We start from the raw sequence: 19,189 nt of genomic DNA, 5'->3' as shown, positions 1-19,189 counted from the left end.
ATTTTAGGTTCCATTACGGTATTAGCAGCTTACTTACCTGTCATCCTCGGTTCCTGACACTTCTGTGGTTCTGTTTAGTCCAGCAACCACACCGTTGCCCTATAGTATCAATTTCATTTTGTCATCTACTACTTGAAACTTTCCTATTTACTAATAGGAAAAATTCCATCTTGGCCTGGAATCCAAGACTCAAACGTACTCTATCCTTTGCAGTTAGAGAGGGCCAAGAAAATGATCTCTAGGGAAGTTAGCTAGTTACCATCCAACTAGTACCTCACTGGCGGTCAGCAGGATGTAGGGGTCAGGTTCTCATTTTGGCAGGCCTGAGCTCTTAAGTGTATCCAGAGTTGATTGGATCCTACCAGTTGATTTTCTTTAGTCAGACTCAGGTAAGACAGATATGTAAACTAGTATTTCAATTTATTGATTTTTTTTTTTAAGATTTTATTTATTTATTTGACAGAGAGAGAGACAGCCAGCGAGAGAGGAAACACAAGCAGGGGGGGTGGGAGAGGAAGAAGCAGGCTCATAGCGGAGGAGCCTGATGTGGGGCTCGATCCCATAATGCCGGGATCACGCCCTGAGCCGAAGGCAGATGCTTAACCACTGTGCCACCCAGGCGCCCCTCAATTTATTGATCTTCAATGGGAAGTATATCTACACTGGTACTCATGTTGGTTCATCAGCACATTTTTTACTCTAGAAATTTATATGACAAGCTATATTTTTAAATCAGAAGATTGGCAAGAATGGAAGCAAAGCAGGGGTAGACTGCTGTTTATGTGAGGTCTAGACCTGCTGATTCCCATCCCCCACATCCCCACACACCAAAGACCTATGGCTTCCTGCCCTGATCTTCAGATTAGGGTAGGCTGGGTTCTCCCTTTTATGTGTTCACCTAGCACTCTGTACTTCTCCATAATCTTTTATTATGTTGGTAATTATTTTCTGAATTCTGTGTTTAATGTCTTTCTCTGTCAATCTCTTAAGTTCCATTAGGACTGGGATCCTGTTTGTCTTGCTTGGTTGATCGTCCCTGGCACACAGAAAGCCCTCAGTAAATACTTGTTGAGTGAATGAATGATCTGGTTTGACTAGTTTAGTCTGTCCTCTCCCAGCACATTCCCCCTTAAAAAAAAAACATTTCCCAGTGCATTGCCTTTTTCTGGCAACATTGTTCATAGGACAGTGAACATTTAACATATTTAATTAGGTTACATTATCATGTTTTCTTACTGCCCTGGTAAGGCTTATTTTTTATGTATTATTTTTCTTTTCTTTTCTTTTCTTTTTTTTTTTTGAGAGAGAGAGAGAGGTAGTGTGCACATGAGAGGGAGCAGGAGGGAGGGGCAGGGAGAGAGAGAGAGAGAGAGAGAATCTCAAGTAGACTCTGTGCTCAGCAGTCTCCCCTGCCTGCTCTGGTAGGTTTATTTGGATTTGTGTTTTCTCAGATAGCAGTTAAGCATGTTTACAGACCACCCTTAACAGTTTAGACTATAGGTAAGTTCCAAGTTTCTGGAGTGACTGATTGGTTTTGACTAGTTTCCCTTTCAGAGTCTTTATAAACACGTATGGGTACCATATTTGATTGTTTGCAAACAGAAACTTGGGTCTTCAGGGAGTGTTATTCAAACAGTGGATCTGAAATAAATATAATGAATTTATATAGTGAATAAAATAGTGAACAGGATATAAAATCTTGGAGTGCATTGATACAATGAATGACTATTAGTATTTCATATACAGCTTTTCAGTTTTGCACATTAAGTGGGTACTGGATTGAGATATGGAATATTTCTTACCATGGGTTATAGCCAAAAAAGTTTGAAAGTCACCACTCTTTAATCTCACTCTGGCTCTGAATTCTCTTCTACGCTTTCACACCTGTCTTTGAGCCTTAACTCCCACTTTCCCTTGGCTGCTCTTTGTCACCCAGATTTTCCCCAAATTGCTGTACAGGTGTAGCCGTCCTTTAGAAATTCTTGACCATCATTTTGATCTTTTGAAATCCTTATTTTTTGTGGCAACAATCATATTCCCTTTTTTGTATTGTTACTGACATTCTTCACTTAAGTATGCTTTGTCTCCAAAACTTGATTGTGAGTTTTTAAAGATCAAATTGTTTCTCTTATCCACTGTAATATTTTATTGTTTATTTAAGGGCTTAAAACATTTTTAGATAAGTGAATTTGACTGAGTTTAGTTGATTTTGCCTAGGTATGCCTAGATGTGATCTTCATTTCTTCACTTACTGGATGTGTCAGAAATAACTCTCTTTATCCCAAACATTTTCGTTTTCCAAGTATTATATATAGAGACAATATAGTTTAGCACATTCTGATGACAAACTGCCTGGGTTCATGACCCACCTATCCAGTGTGGCCTTGGGTGAGTTTCTTGACCTGCCTCAATTTCCGTATCTATAAAATAGAGGAAGACATAGTGCTGACCTCATAGTGTTCTGAAATAAACTAATATGTGTGAAGAGCTTAGAACCATGCTCAGTAGCACATAGCAAAAGCTCGGTATTACTTACTGTTACTACAAATCAAAATGTGATCCTTTGTATAAATATAGAAGTGTTCCATATTTCTCTGTTGATTTTTAATAGCTAGTGTCCCAGCCAAAGTAAAGTACTTTTTTTCAGCTGCTGAGTTTTACAAAATCTAATCTTTTGCCCCTACTACTGCTTTTATTTGGATGATAGGGACGCTAGAAAGCACTTAACATTTATTGAATGCCTGCAGTTTGCCAGGCACTGTGTTGTGTGTTTCACCTAGTTAATATCATTTAATCTATTCAACCCTATGATGTGGATGATATCCCTATTATTTATGTACAGAAACTGAAGTTGAAAGAGGTTATTTCCTTGCTCCATGTCACACAGCTAATAAGGTGGCAAAACTATAGCAGGTTTCCAGTTTAAAGTCAGGATTTACTTTATATTAAGTTAAGTAAAATGATGTTTTTATTGTTGCTTGAGAAACCTGATAACGTATGCTTTTATGTTAATGTTTGTTTTGTATGTGTAACTGTATATTTTAAAGTAGCTATGATGAGCATGACTGAAATGTGTGGACAGTAACCTGATGTTATTTTCCACATGCATGTTTTATCTGAGGCTTGTTTTGTTTATTTTTTTCTTGAAGCTGCCAGTCTCTGGGGTCCTTACAAAGACATTTGGCAGACAGTGGGAAATGCTCTTTGGAGAAGACAACCTGAAGCTGTCCACCTTCTTGACATGATTTTGAAGAAACACAAACCTGACTTCATCTCTCTGTTCAGAAACCCAGTAGGAAATTTTGTTTTTTGCTTCTTGGATATGGGTTTTTTTTGTTTGTTTTTTTTGCTTTTTTAAAGATTGAAGAGCAAGTAAATTCTTAAGGCATGTGAATGAAATATATAACTTGTCCTAGTCCTTGACTCAAGTTTTCTCTACGAATGTAATTTTTCCTAGGAGCAGCTATTTTTTTTGTTGCTGTTGTTCTCCACAGATGTTAATACTGTGCTTATCTCTAGCCAGGAGATATCTTAGTAGTATTTGAATATGATTTTGAAGGTTTAGTATATTCCAGAAACATGAGCCTCCTTGGAATTTCTGACCTGTAGTTAATGTATCTAAGCTCAGTAAGATTGATTATTTTGTTTATTTCCAGGTACACTCTCAACATTTTAACTCTTCATAATGTTATGTAAGTTGTATTAGCTGAACTAATTAATTCTTGCGTGTCATTAATCACTGCATCTTGAAATCCTTTTCAACCAGGAATAGAGTACTTCAGTGGAGGGAATTTATATTTGGAAATTCCTTTCCTTGCTGTTTGATGATTTTCTTTTGTAGACTAACAAGACTATCTAAGAACTGTTTGTCTTACCAGAAATGGCCTTTTGCTTTTTAGCTTTTTTTTTTTCCCCCTTGCTGTCTTTAGTAGAAAGAGCCCTAGCCTGGGAGCCAGTCGAGCTGAGTTCCAGTCTTGGCTCTACCACTAGAGTTGTATGTGCGCAGGGATGTCACCCAACTTATCTGGGCATCAGCTTTTCCATCTGTTTTTTGTTTTTTTTTTTTAAGATTTCTTTAAATTTTTTAGAGTGAGAGAGTGAAAGAGAGCGAGTGAGTGAGCACGAGCAGGAGGGGCAGAAGGAGGGGGAGAGAGAATCTGAAGTAGACTCCACACTGAGCATGGAGGCCAGTGCAGGGCTCGATCTCACGGCCCTGAGAGCGTGACCTGAGCCGAAACTAAGAGTTAGATGCTTAACTGACTGCACCACCCAGGCACCCGTTTCTTCCGTCTGTTAATAGAGGAGTTGGATTAAATGACCTATGTGGCCTTTATCAAGATGTAAATTTCTAAAATTTTATGATCCATCAAGTAATTCTGTACTATATGTCATTTGTTAAATATTTGAACCAAGTAAGACTTTTGGGAATAAGACTACATTTTACATAATATATTAATTACTATCCTAGCCCTCCTAATTGATTCAACAATTCATATATCCATATGTTATTTCCCATTTGAAGGCCTTATTGTTTTTATTTATGAAATACGTAATTGGAAACGTTTCTTACAAATTTGAAAAACAGTATACTATTTTGTATGCTTTCCCAGCACTTTGTATTTCAGAGTTTAGCAGAGGCAGTTATTGAGAAGATAGTAACAGCATACGTGTTGAAGGTAATAGGAAATGTCTTGTCATGAAGGTCTTAACTGTAGATTGATAAGCAGTACTTCTTCCGTCATGTTACCTGTCTGCCTTATCATGAAGTAACTTCTCTAGGTATTAATTTAAGACCTCATCTCCAGTATACTATTTTCATTCCGTGATTTTATTTATTTTTACCATTATAGCCAAAAAATGTCCAACAACATGAGAAGGTTCAGAAAGCCAGTACTGAGGGAGTCGCTATCCAGGGTCAACAGGGAACCCGACTTCTTCCTGAACAGCTCATTAAAGAGGCCTTTATCCTTAGTGACCTTTTTGATATTGGAGAATTGGCAGCTGTTGAGCTTCTCCTTGCCGGTAGGTTGACATTTAACTGAATCTGTGGTAAGGTAGTACAGAATTATAAAGTCATTCACTCAGGGTTTAAAGTGTTGTATCATTTAGATTCCAAAGTAGTTTAGTTGAAATACCATATTCAAAATATCTCCTTCTGTTTATCTTTGACTAATGGGAGGGCTTTAGTGATTGGAATTGTTGAAGTAATTTAACTGTTTTAAAATAGGCTTTTACATGGTAATTTACTAGCAAAGAATCCTTGGCTGCATCTCACAAATTTTATAGCACAAAGAATTTATTGTCATGTAATGAGTAAGAAAGTAAGTTCACTGCTTTTTTGGAGTTCTTTTTGAGGAGGTGATTCAGATAATGAATAGGTTAGAAATAAGATAATTTTAGTAATACTGAGTACGAGGAAGAAAATAAAAAAAGGTGATGTGGTATAGAGAGATGGGGGCTTCTAGGGGGCAACTCTAAATAGGATACTTAGAGAAGCCTTCTCTGGGACATTTGACCTGAGAACTGCGTGATGGCAAGGTACCAGAGTTGTTGGAGAAGGGTGACCCAGGCAGAGCAAACAGCAGGTACTTGAGGTGAGTCCAAAGGGGCATGAGGAATAAAGAGACCATGGGTAAAAAGATGCAGGAGGCTCACAAAGACGGGGAGGGCGAAGGAAGTTAAGGAAGAGAGCAGGAATCTGATTATATTCAGTCTTGCAGGCACAGAAAATTACTTGGATTTTATTCTAATTGCAATGGGAAGTTGCTGACAGGCTTTAAGCAGAATAGTTACATATAAAGAGAGAGAGAGTGTGTGTGCGAGTGGGGCGAGGGGCAGAGGGAGAGAATCTCAAGCACACTCCGCACTAAGCGCTGAGCCCCACGAGAGGCTCGATCCCACAACCCATGAGATCACGACTTGAGCTGAAACCCGAGTTAGGCACTGAACCGACTGAGCCATCCCGGTACCCCAAGAAAGTCTCATATGTTTAAAGATATCATGTGGCTTCCAAAATCATTTTTGACATAAGGCTGCATTAAAAGAAGTATGATATTGAAAAGCAGGAAGGTAGTTTTCCCACTCTGTTATGGAAATGTTGAACTGGTAGTCTTGAGTTTTGAGTTTAACTCAGAACTTTGATTTAACAAACATTTATTTTATGTTTATCACGGACCAGGCACTGTGTTAAGACACCAGGGATAGAAACATGAATGAAACTTCAACTATTGTAAAGGAGCTCATAGTCTAGTAATTGAGAAGAACCTGGAGACAGCTAATCATACGTTAAAGTGTATTAATGCCAGTTTATGCAAGATTTAGTGATGGTCCAGAGGCAGAGGGATTAAATTGACCTCAGGGTGTATAGAGAAGTCCTCACAAAGCTCATGAGGCCTAAGCTAGGTGTTGAAATATGAGTAGGCACATGTCACGTGGAATAGGTGTGTGCTCAGGAGGAAGAAAGGTATCCAAGCACAAGGAATGGCCTGTGCAGAGGTGTGAGCCGCGAGATGAATTTGGGGACAGGAGAGAGTGGAGTGATTGGGCTTCTGGGAGAAGACAACCAGCCTTAGGAAATGAAACCAAAACTAAAAAAGACAAAAGTAGAACTTAGTCAAAGGAGAGCAGTTGAAAGGGCCTGTGAGCTAGAAATGTAGAAATAGGTTATTTACTTTTCAGAGAAAACTCTAGGTGAAGAACCTTCTGAACATTCGTAAGATTTCATGTGAAAGAGGGGGAAATGGGCATTAAATATCATTAGATTCAGTGGACCGCAGTGAGACCAGCATGTGGAAATCGTAGATGAAGGTGAGATTGCAAGTTTGGGAAACGGTGAGTTCCGTGTTAGTGCCAGTGTTCCCGCACAAAGTGGATGGCCTCCTGAAGATGTGGGAGGAGAAGAGCAGTAGGTGGGTGTTTAGAGTAGAGGACTGTAGGACCCCTTGAGTCCTGAGATTCCGTTATTTCTTTGAACCGAACATTGGTATGGTAACTTTTGTCTCCTCCTAAACACATATTTACCGAATTATTTCTCAACTGTCTTTTCTAGGAGAGCACCAACAGCCACATTTTCCTGGTCTCACCAGAGGATTAGTAGCTGTTCTTTTATACTGGGATGGAAAACGGTGCATTGCAAACTCCCTGAAAGCCTTGATACAGTCTAGACGAGGAAAAACATGGACCCTTGAACTCAGGTCTGTTTGCTTCTTAGGATTTCAGGGCTTTATTAGAAATTACTTGACAGATTATTATTTTAATTATTAGAAATAATGAAAATTTCTCCTTTTAGTATGTATAATTTAAGTAAAGTATGTAACATAACTGAGTACTCTGCAAAGAATGACAGATTAAAGCTGCTTTATTTTGTTTACAAATAAAAAATAATTATGGTTAGAAGCTTATCGATGCCTAATTATCTAGCAAGGATGAAAAAAGCTGAGTTATATTTCATCCTGTTTTTTTTCCAGTAATGAAACATTATTGTCAAGAATACTTGCTAAATCTGTATGATGAAGTGTAGACGTGACTGTTCATTGTAACTTTCTCCATTGATTTCTTTTCATTACAGTCCAGAGCTGGTTTCCATGACAACACGCTTTACAGAGGAGCTGATGGAGCAAGGATTGACTTATAAAGTCCTTACTCTGGTGTCACAGATTGATGTGAACAATGAGTTTGAGAAACTACAGCGGGAGAGAGGTTTGGGCAGTGAAAAACACCGAAAAGAGGCAAGGGTTCAATGAAATCAGTTCATGGGTCATCTGTGTCAGATCTCAGGCAGAAAAGTCATGGCATGTAGAACATTCTAACACGAGCATAGGAAAATTGCTAATGCCCATTGAAATGTATAAGCGTCTGTATCCACAATTGACTTATAGCTATTTCCACTTCTTTCTAGTCACTTATGTGCTATTGTAGGTCTTTTTCTGGAATGAACTCTTGAAGGAATAGGTCATTGCATAAGGGAGCTTGGAACTTAAAATGAGGATTTAACAATAGGGTTCGTTTAGAATTCTAGAGGTGAGATTTTAGGGTTACTTGTGGATTCAGATTTATTTAGTTAGTTAGCTTTGTAAAAGGTAGTTTATTTTTTTGGAATAAGACCAGGCTTCACTGTGATTTATGTATACTGATAATCGTACATTTTTATCTCTAGGTTTCTGATCTCATCAAGGAGTGCAGGCAGTCTCTGGCAGAAAGCCTTTTTGCCTGGGCTTGTCAGTCACCTTTAGGCAAAGATGACACTCTGCTTCTTATTGGACATTTGGAAAAAGTGACAGTTGAGGCTAACGGCTCATTGGATGCAGTGAATCTGGCTCTTCTTATGGCGCTTCTGTACTGCTTTGATATCAGTTTCATAGAACAAAGCACAGAGGAACGAGATGGTATTGGATTTTTTACCTATTAATGTCTTCATTTTTAAAAAATCAGATTAAATTGTGGAGATACCATTTAAGAAGGGCAATATTATAACTACTAAAATAAAAAATTGTTTTATTCCTGTATTCCTATATGTGTAATTTATCCGTATTTGAATATTTAGATATAAGATCACATTTTAAAAATATGCACCCTATTAGATATCTCTATTGTCCTTTTCAGTTTTGGAATAGGAAAGTGGTGAAGGTTATGTAATACATGTTCATGAGTTCTGCATGCCTAATTAATTAATTGTTTCTTTAAATATTACATTTCAAACCTTTCACTAAACATTTTAGGGAGGATAACTATCATTTTTAGTAATATATCCTCTTTAATATATATCGTCTCTGAAGTGGGTAATATTTTTACTTGGTAACCTCATAAACAATTACTGCTTAGAAATGAGGATCTCAAAAATGATTCCCGAAGATTATTGGAAGATTATTGCCTTTTAACATAGATACTTACTTGAACAGTTACGCCTTGTCCACTTTTGGTGGTATCATCAGCATGTTCTCTCAGTAGGTACGTAAGGAGGATAGACTTTTTCCGTACGTGTTTGGTGACCATCCTTAGGCATTAGCTGGAAAGGCTTATGGAAAACATAAGTACCCCTTTCCTACAGTCAAACTGTCACACACAGTGCTTCACGTGTCACAGAATAAGTGGTCCCTGTGCTCATCTAGGAATGCTGCCAGTTAAGGCATTCGTCAGATTGCCTGTCTTGAATGATAAGAAGCACAGAATTAAGTAGGGGTAGACAGTGTTCATGGAAGCTTGTAAGTGGGACTTTCAAAAGCAAAATGAAATGGCTGAAAGGTTTCACAAGCTAAAATGGAAGGTTTTGTATTAGGTTGTAATTTAATCAATTTAGGATGCTTATATTAATTAATTTTAATTGTAATTTCTGGTTGGTTGTTCTGTATATGTTTGATTAATAAATGGGAGAAGTGAGCTATTAGTACATCTATAGTAGTAGATGGAAACTTTTAAAATACAGGAAATTAAAATAATGTGTTCTTGGTTAAAGGTTGGGAACCACTGATATCAAAAGGAAGTACAAGAAAATAATGAGGGGCGCCTGGGTGGCACAGCGGTTGAGCGTCTGCCTTCGGCTCAGGACGTGATCCCGGCGTTCTGGGATCGAGCCCCACATCAGGCTCTTCCGCTATGAGCCTGCTTCTTCCTCTCCCACTGCCCCTGCTTGTGTTCCCTCTCTCGCTGGCTGTCTCTATCTCTGTCAAATAAATAAATAAAATTTAAAAAAAAAAAAAAAGAAAAAGAAAATAATGAAGTAAAATAAATGAATTCTTAGGTGTTAGTGGTGTTTCCCATTTTAGTATTTATTCAGAATCCTGTGCTTGTTTGAAGTACCATAGTATAATTAACTGTAACTTGAAAATTATTGTTATTTAGCAATTTCATTTGTTATAATCAGAGTAGATACTTGTTTGCAATTGGATTCTTTGTTTTGGCCAGTTTTTGCTTGATATTTTAAATTCAAGCATTTATTTATCTAATAAAATTCTTTTTTTTTTCTTTTTAAAGATTTTATTTTTAAGTAACCTCTATACCCAGTATGGGGCTCAAACTCACAACCCCAAGATCAAGAGTCAGACACTCCACTAACTGAGTCAGCCAGGCACCCCAAAGTATATATATTTTTTTGATCTTTAAATGGCATCGATTATATTTTGTTATTTATTTATTTATTTTTTTTTAAAGATTTCAGATTTTATTTTTTTAAAGAGAGAGAACACACAGCGGTGGGGTGGGGGCAGAGGGAGAGAAAGAAAGAGAGAATCTTAAGCAGCATGGAGTCTGACACGGGGCTTGATCTTATGACTCTGAGATCATGACCTGAGCCAAAATGAACAGTCAGATGCTTAACTGACTGAGCCATCCAGGTGCCCCTAAAGATTTTATTTTGAAGTAATCTCTACATCCAATGTGGAGCTCAAACTTAGAAATCCAAGATCAAGAGTCACACGCTCAGCCGATTGAGCCAGACAGGCACCCCAATATATTTTAGAATTTATATACAGAAAACGTGAGTGGTTCTTTATTTTTTAAAATTTTGTATAGTACACTTATATAAAAAAATTGAAAAAATAGAATTAAAATTTAGAATTATTGTCAATTGCTTCTTTAAGTTGGTATATAATTTTTGTGGTGGTATTTTTTTTTTGGTTTGTCAAACATTAATGTTAAGTAGTCACAGTTATTTGATAAGAGTACTCTGATTTTCTGATTTTTAGACATTATTCCTGTATATCAAAAGTGAGAAATTCTCTACTTTTTGGTATAGTGGTCTGTTTTTGTATTTTCAGATATGATTCATCAACTTCCACTACTGACAGAAAGACAATACATCGCAACAATTCACTCCCGCCTTCAAGACTCACAGCTTTGGAAACTGCCTGGGCTCCAAGCCACTGTTAGACTTGCCTGGGCACTGGCATTGAGAGGAATATCTCAGCTACCTGATGTGACAGGTAAATTGATTGTAGGTAATTTAGTTATGAGAAAGAATGTATGAACTTTAATGGTATCTTGAAAGAGGTATTATCTTTTACATAGATAAGCATGAGCACAGGGAGGTATCTAGAGTTGTGTTAAATGAAGCTTTGGAATATGGTGAAATACAGACCAGTTCTCCTTGTCTCCTGAAAGAAATTTTACGAAATATTATTTCCCTTTCTTAGAGCCAGCGACAGTGCTCTTTTAGCTTCTTTTTTTCCCCTAAGAGTGTAAAATTTGAAATGGTAGTATCACAATAATTTTTTTAATTAAAATTTATGATTTCTTTTTTTTATGTTTTCCTCCTTGGTTTTCACAAAATAATTTTTCACAAATTAAAAATTAGTATTATTTAAAAAAAATATATATGTTGGGGTGTCTGGGTGGCTCAGTTGCTCAAGCATTCAATTCTTGATTTCAGCTCAGGTCAGATCTCAGGACTCCTGCGCTCAGTGGGGAGTCAGCGTGAGGATTCTCTCCCTCTGCCTCTTCCCCACTTGTGTGCACACACGCACACACTCTCTCTCAAAAAAAAAAAAAGAAAGAAAGAAAGAAATGGTCATTTCTTGAAATAATACAGACAAGCTTTTGTTTGTTTGTTTAAAGATTTATTTATTTATTTGACAGAGAGAGAGAGCACAGGCAGTGGGAGCAGGAGAGGGAGAAGCAGGCTCCCCACTGAGCATGGAGACCGATGTGGGGCTCGATCCCAGGACCCCGGGATCATGACCTGAGCCGAAGGCAGATGCTTAACTGACCAAGCCACCCTGGCGCCCCCAGACAAGTTCTAATAAAATGGGAATTTTGAAAAATTAGTTACTAACTCTCTCGTAGGCTTCTGAAAAACTTATCACACATGTTTACTACACTGCTTTGTAGTGTTTGAAACTTTTTTAAACTCCAAAATTTCAATAAACTTTTAGACATTAACACTCAATTTACATTAAGATATTAATGCTGCTTTATTACCTAAATAAATAGTTTTCAAGAAATAGTTTTTGAATTGATCATCATGTATTTCTGAATTCAGGTGAAGGTTTGTAATTAGTCATTAATATTTAATTAGTGATTTTAATAATAAGTATTAGTCATAAAGAATTAAACTATTTTGTTTTCAAGGAGTTTGTACGGTATGGGTAGATATGCAGGCTTTATTTCAAAATGCAAACTAAAACCTAAAACCCAACTGTTTTCTTCTCTTTTTTTTTAATTTTTTGTTTTTTTATTTTTTAATTTTTTTTTTTGATGTAAAGTTCGATGATTCATTAGTTGCGTATAACACCCAGTGTACCATGCAATACGTGCCAACTGTTTTCTTCTGATTGAAACTCTTAGTTTATATCTATTCATGACCCTTTTCAGGGCAATGAAGATGTATTTTGAGTAGCACACACTGTATTTGGTCTGTATGACACTCAAGTAGAATAAACTACATAGCACTTCTTTCTAAAGCCAGATTACCACAAAGTTACCTACCAATTGTGTATGTAAATTTAAAAGAAGCAAGCAGCAACATATTTCTTGATGGAAGGATACAACAGTACCTATGACATACTTTTACCCAAAAAATTGAATGTAAGTCAGATCAAGTCTGTAGGTCAAACTACCAATTTTTAGTATAACTAGAGGCGAGAGGAGTATGTTAACTATACCACTGGGATGGATATCAAACCACATTGTGGAAACTCTATGGGATGAAAGTCCAGTTTCTGCAGCAAATAAAGGGCAAGCGAAAAATTGAAAAGATACAGGAGAAGTCTGCAGATGTATCACTCAAACATAATCTGTAAGTCTTATTTGGATCCTGATTCAAGCAAACAGATTGCACAAAAGACAAAAAGCAAAAAACCAAACTAAAATATTTTACGACATTTATGGGATAGTTGTAAATTTGATTCCTGTGGATATTTAATATTGAGGAATTGTTTTTTTAAGTTATAATGCTATTTAGAGGTATAATATTATTTGTATGTATGGTTTATTTTTCTTTGGTTTTAAAGTATTCTTTATACGGAAATACAAATGAAATGTTAAATTGTCTGGCATTTGCTTTAATCTCATTTGGGAATGCGTGGAGATCTAGATGAAATATGATTGACCATAAATGTATTAACATCGAAGTTAGCTGATGGGGTTTGTGGTGGTTCATTAGACTGGTCTATTTTTAGATACCTATTTGAAATTTTTCAAATAAAAAGCTAAAGTTACAAGGAGACCAGTTTGTCTTTAGGTTAAGGTTTAGTTTTTCAATTTTTGCTACTTCGTTATCAAATTAGAAGAGTTACTTAGGTGGTCATGTTCAGTTCTTGGTCTCACTTATTAGCTGTGAAGACTTTCTGAACAATCTAGTTCATTTCATTGAGATTAAAGCCTTAACATCATTCTTATATGTTAATGTTTTGATAATAACGCCCTGACTATATCAGTGTTACATCATGTATATCTGAAGTAACTTTTTGTTGCTCACGATGTTACTGTGGTGGTTTTCTAATGTACTTTTTCAGTAGCTCTTTTGAGTTTATGAGTCAGTTACAGTAATACAGTCTTATTTTGTGCATAGCACATGCTTGAAGGTTGAGATGATACCTGAATTTTGAAACATCAACAGAGTATCCTGGGATATTATAATCTAGTTTAATAACTTTCCCTTCATGTGCTGTTTTTCTAAATATATTTCCAGCTCTGGCTGAATTCACAGAAGCAGATGAAGCAATGGCAGAACTTGCGATTGCTGACAATGTTTTCCTCTTCCTCACTGAATCCGTAGTGGTGTCAGAAAACTTCTATCAGGAGGAATTTTATATCCGTAGAATCCATAATCTCATCACAGATTTCCTTGCACTTATGCCAATGAAGGTAGGTATAATAATGTAGGATAAGTAGGGGCACCTGGGTGGCTCAGTCGTTAAGCATCTGCCTTCGGCTCAGGGCGTGATCCCAGAGTCCTGGGATCGAGCCCCACATCAAGCTCCTCTGCTGGGCCTGCTTCTTCCTCTCCCACTCCCCCTGCTTGTGTTCCCTCTTTCGCTGGCTGTCTCTCTCTCTGTCAAATAAATAAGTAAAATATTTATTTAAAAAAATATATAGGATAAGTAAAAAGTAGTAGAAAAATTTTATGAAATAATAAAACTGATCAAGTAACTTTATGTTTTAGAAACTAATGAAATCTTTTATTGTAGACTGTAATTTGACAATAGTTGTGTTATAGCTTCTGAATTAGTAATTCATGAAAATGAAATAAGACCTGTTAATTGAGACTAAGCTAAAAGAACAAAATATTTGACATTGAGAATAGTTTATAAGGAGAGAGTAGTAGTTAAATTACTATGGTTAGAAAATTATTAATGCCATGATACCCCAGGGATCAATGCTTAGATTGTCTTATTGATATATTTATGCATGATTTGGAAGAGGCATAGTGGAAAATTTCCAGTTTTATAGATAATTGTGTAGACTCTTAATTATAGTGTATAAATGGGTTTCTGCGTGCATATAGGTAACGTAATGGATTTAAGAAACAAATGCAAAGCCTACTTTCTAATAAAGAGTTCAAGCTATAACTTTGATCCAAAAAGGGATTCTTAGAGCCATTTCAGACAGTTTCTCCAGAGCATATGCTTTCTGTGCAGTTTTGTTCCATGAAAGCCATCAAAATGGGGGCAGGAAATAAATGAGGGGGTAAAGCCCTGTGAACTCACTTTTTATGTGTGTGTATTAAAAAATACCCTAGAGGACCTATACTTGTAATATTGTTGTACAGTTCTGCTACCATACCTCCTGAAACACTTAAGGCAAATGGAAAGACTATCTCAAGTGGCAACAAAGGATCAAGGAGTGAAGTGCTTATTCATTATTTAATGAATTTAGTGTTTGTCGAGTGTCTCCTATGTGCTAGGTACTATACTAGGAGTTGTGAAGGAGACAAAAAGTAGGAGACTCATTCCTTACCAATGAAGGATTTATAATCTAGTTGAGAGATTAGGTAGTAACAGTAAATAAATGAGAGGTATAGACAGTAAACTTACGGATTTATTTAGGCTAAGAATAGCTCCCTCAGTACTAGAATAGTCAAGGAATACTTTAACAGGTAACTTGAACCCTTAGTAACCTCAAAGGACTTGATAGATATAACCATCACAGAATTTTGGAATAGGAAGAAGTGTGCTAATCCTTTCATTTTACTTTTGTAGAAATGAAGCTGAAGAAAGGTTAAGGCTTAAGTGTTTCTTAATCAGTAGTCCAGATGGGACTTTGATTATGGAAAGAGAATCATAAGTGGCTTGAATAGCGTAAAGAGTGAATTCACATAATCAAGGACACTGGAATTTCTTTGGTAGATACAGGAATATTTAGCTTATGTCTTCTTCTTGAATGAGCTTTGGTTTGTGTGTATCAGTGAATTTGTCATTTTTATTCAGATTGATGGGCATAAAGTTATTCCTAATATTACTTTATTGTACTGTTTGTGTGTAGGATCTATAATGATGTTTCCTTTTTCATTCTTAATTTTGATAACTTGTATCTTCTCTCTCTCTTTTTTATTTTTTTGCATCTTCTCTTTTTGTTTCTTAGTTAACCTGGCTAGAGATTTATCAATTTTATTGAGCTTCTAAAGAACCAGCTTTTGGCCTCATTGATTTTCTTATACTTGTTTCGCTGTTACTGATTTCTGTTCTACATTTTTTTCTTCCTTTTGCTTTGGGCTTCATTTGTATTTCTCATTTTAGTTTCTTAAGGTAGAAGCTTAGATTATTGATTTGAAACCTTTCTTTTTTTCTAATAAGAAATATTTAATATTACATATTCATCTCTAATTATTGCTTTTGCTGTGCCCCATAAATTTTGATATGTTGTATTTTCTTTTTTGTTCAATTTAATGTTGTGTAATTTTCCTTGAGACTTCTTTGATCAGTGGGTTATTTAGAAGTGTTTAGTTTCCAAATGTTTGGGGGCTTCCAGGTATCTCTCTATTTCTAGTTTATTTTTGTTGTGGTCAGAGAACATACTTTATAGGATTTCAGTTTATGTTAAATTGGCTGAGGTTTGTTTTATGATTCAGAATACGGCCTATCTTGGAAAATATTCTGTGCACACATGAAAGGCATGTATATTCTGCTGCTGTTCTGTGGAGTATTCTGTAAATGCCCATTAGGTAAAGTTGGTTGATAGTGTTAAGTCTTCCATGTCCTTACCAGATTTTGTGTACTTACTCTATTAAGTATTGAGAGAGAAGTATTGAAATCTTTAATTGTGGGTTTGTCTAGTTTTTGTTTTGTTTTGTTTTTAAAAGATAGTAGTTTCTTCTATCAGTTGGGATTTAGTTCACACAGATGTAATAAGGTAGTGGTTCTCGCCAGTGCAATAACATCCTTCAGAGAGTGTTTGGGAAATTAGTGGCACCACTTTTCCTTGTTACAATATCTTTGATGGAGTTATTGGTAGCTAGTGGGTAGTCTAGAGATGCTAAACTGTCCTGCAGTGTTCAGGATGATCTAGTCCAGTGAAGAAATGTCCTGCCCAAAATGTCAGTAATGTTCCTTTTGAGAAACACTGTAGTTAAAACTCAACTTCTCTGTAGTGGAAAATGCATTGCTGTTTTAAGATATTATAAATTATGGATAGTGGTATTACAAAATTCCTAGTATATTTCTTCATGTCATTAAAGTGAAATAGATATTTAAACAGTTTTTCTATTATGTAATCACTTTTAGACAGTAGCCTGATTTCAGTATTATTAACCTATATACTAAATTCCCATATTATATTAATAGGTGAAACAGTTGAGGAATCGGGCAGATGAAGATGCTCGAATCATTCATATGAGTATGCAGATGGGTAATGAACCTCCCATTTCACTTAGAAGAGATCTGGAACACTTAATGCTCTTGGTAAGCCATTACACGGGATGGATGGTCATCTCTCTGTCCTTCCATTATTTATTTCCTAACTGTGAAAAGTTTCAGTTTAAGATCTTAAATATACAAGTAAATTCCATAAAACTGTAAATTTTCATTTAGAAGTAATTGTTGAGTTACAGGCATTTTCACCCAGTCTTTGCTTACACTTTGCAGATTGGCGAGCTATATAAAAAGAACCCTTTTAATTTGGAGCTTGCTCTCGAATATTGGTGTCCCTCAGAGCCTCTTCAGACTTCCACTATCATGGGTTCTTACCTTGGGGTGGCTCATCAGCGACCCCCTCAACGCCAGGTGAGCCCTTAGTTTTTCTACTTTTCTACCTTGGTGTGATAATTGGGAGTCTTGAACCATGAAAAAATGTCATTTCCTGAAGTTATTGCCCTTAACACAAATAACCACTTGTGTAACTTAGAAATTTACACTGTTTTCTTTTCTTAAGGAAATATGAAACTCTTAAATTTAAGTTCTGATCCTTTTGGAGTTTATGTGGTTAGCCTTTTGTAACGTACTAGGTATGTGTCAAATTGTAGACAGAAAGTTGTCTAGTCTTTCTATGTGTCACTTACTTGAATTTTATTGGTATTAGTCTGTCCTCAACAGGCATGACAGTAACCAATATACATCATTCTTTTCTCTTTTTTTTTTTAATTTTATTTTTAAGTAAACTCTACACCCAGCATGGGGCTCGAACTCACAACCATGAGATCAAGAGTCGCATGCTCCACAGACTAAGCCAGCCAGGCACCCCCAGTATACACCATTCTTAACAAGTTGGGGAAGATAGGAGAGGTCTAAGTACTAGAAGGAAAGGTTTAGAAGTTAGAATTGATGACAAAATGCCTATGAGTCAGTAGATGATGTAGGAAAAAGTCCATTTTCTGTCCTATATTAAGTAGGATACGCAGTGGCAAATAAGATGGATCGCAGTATCTATCTTCATCTTTTGGGGATTTGCTGTTCTAGAAGCTTTCATGTCGAATAATTTTCAGTTATGCTAGAGTCTGAGATCAGATGCCTTTTCTTTTTACTGCATTTCTTACATTTATTGTTTTTCTCCCCATTTACAAAAATGTTTTGGAGAAGGGTTTATTAAAATTTTTTGAAGATTAAAAAAATCTTTATATTATGAAATATTTCACATATAGAAGAGAGAATAATTATGATGAACACCCAACATCTTAATTTAATAGCTGTTAACATTTTGCCTTGTTTGCTCATCTACTACTGCTATTTTTACTACTTTGATTTTGTTGGAGTACATTAAAGTAAGTTATAGATAGCATGACAGTTCCCCTTTTAGTAGGTTAATAAATACGTAGCTCTTAAAAATAAGAATATTTTTCTACATAATTAGAAAATCATTTATCCCTAACAGATTTAACAATGATTTCCAGAGATCTGTAACATTTTCAATTCTAAATTCCAACCAATGAGCCTCAGTGTCTGAAGGGTATTTTTGTTTGTTATTAGATTTAAGGAATAAGCAAGATAAAAGGAAAAACTAAGAAGTGGATTTGTAGAACAGGAATGTAGGAATGTGGTATTGGCCAAACACAAAACAGTACATTTAGGTTAGCATCCAGAATTCTTTCAGGTTCCTAGGTCTTCATACTAAATTTGACTGGGATTCATGAACCCTGGGTTCCAAGTGTATCTGAATTTGCTGGTTAATTTTAGAGGAATAAATCTCTTCCATTGCTTTACAGATTTAAAATATGAGTAGTCTTATGTTCTGTGACATTGAGATGTTTTTTAAAAAATTGTACTTTATGTTCACAAAAATATTCTATAATTGCATTAAATTGCTAATGATCTTGAAAAAACAATTTTTCATAAGTAGAATTCCAGGTTATTAAATCAGAGCACTTAATTCGTTTTAGTTCATTTGTAGTCTTTATTAGTCCATGCTACCTTAAAGTTAAGATAAGCTTTATGTGAACTATTGATTTTTCCCTATTTCAGGTTGTCTTGTCAAAGTTTGTTAGGCAAATGGGTGACCTATTGCCTCCAACGATTTACATTCCTTATTTGAAAATGCTCCAGGGATTGGCCAATGGGCCCCAGTGTGCCCACTACTGTTTCAGCCTGCTTAAAGTCAATGGTAGTAGTCATGGTAAGAAAAATCTGGATGTTGTCTAAGTTTGTTGTGACATTCTTGAGTTCGCTGTCCCCTGCCTATTAAAGAATACTGGTTATTTGTACTAGGTTCTACTAGGTGTATAAATTATTTTTATAATAATGGGAAAGAAGCACGTTGGTAGCTGTACGCGTTAGTGATGGTCTCACAGGTTGGGCAGTTTTACTGTTTGCTTTATAAAATAAAATTCAGT

The 19,189-nt window shown here is 36.0% G+C and overlaps 1 protein-coding gene across 2 annotated transcripts in view; it reads left to right on the top strand.

Moving 5' to 3' along the window:
* NUP205 (nucleoporin 205) overlaps positions 1-19,189 on the top strand; it is a 95,065-nt gene that overhangs the window by 21,653 nt on the left and 54,223 nt on the right. For both annotated transcript variants that reach the window (XM_045792582.2, XM_045792583.2), the window contains exons 2-11: positions 3,150-3,292; positions 4,851-5,022; positions 7,049-7,193; positions 7,568-7,727; positions 8,156-8,384; positions 10,752-10,916; positions 13,622-13,797; positions 16,713-16,829; positions 17,013-17,150; positions 18,822-18,972. In XM_045792582.2, coding sequence (XP_045648538.1) covers positions 3,150-3,292; positions 4,851-5,022; positions 7,049-7,193; positions 7,568-7,727; positions 8,156-8,384; positions 10,752-10,916; positions 13,622-13,797; positions 16,713-16,829; positions 17,013-17,150; positions 18,822-18,972 — 1,596 coding nt within the window. The remainder of the gene's footprint in view (positions 1-3,149; positions 3,293-4,850; positions 5,023-7,048; positions 7,194-7,567; positions 7,728-8,155; positions 8,385-10,751; positions 10,917-13,621; positions 13,798-16,712; positions 16,830-17,012; positions 17,151-18,821; positions 18,973-19,189) is intronic.

This window comes from Ursus americanus, chromosome 3, assembly GCF_024610735.1.
Source record: "Ursus americanus isolate L20-20 chromosome 3, mUrsAme1.1.p, whole genome shotgun sequence".
In the NCBI taxonomy this organism is placed as follows: Eukaryota; Metazoa; Chordata; class Mammalia; order Carnivora; family Ursidae; genus Ursus; species Ursus americanus.
Note: the sequence above shows the minus strand (reverse complement) of the source record. Positions and strands in the feature narration are given on the sequence as shown.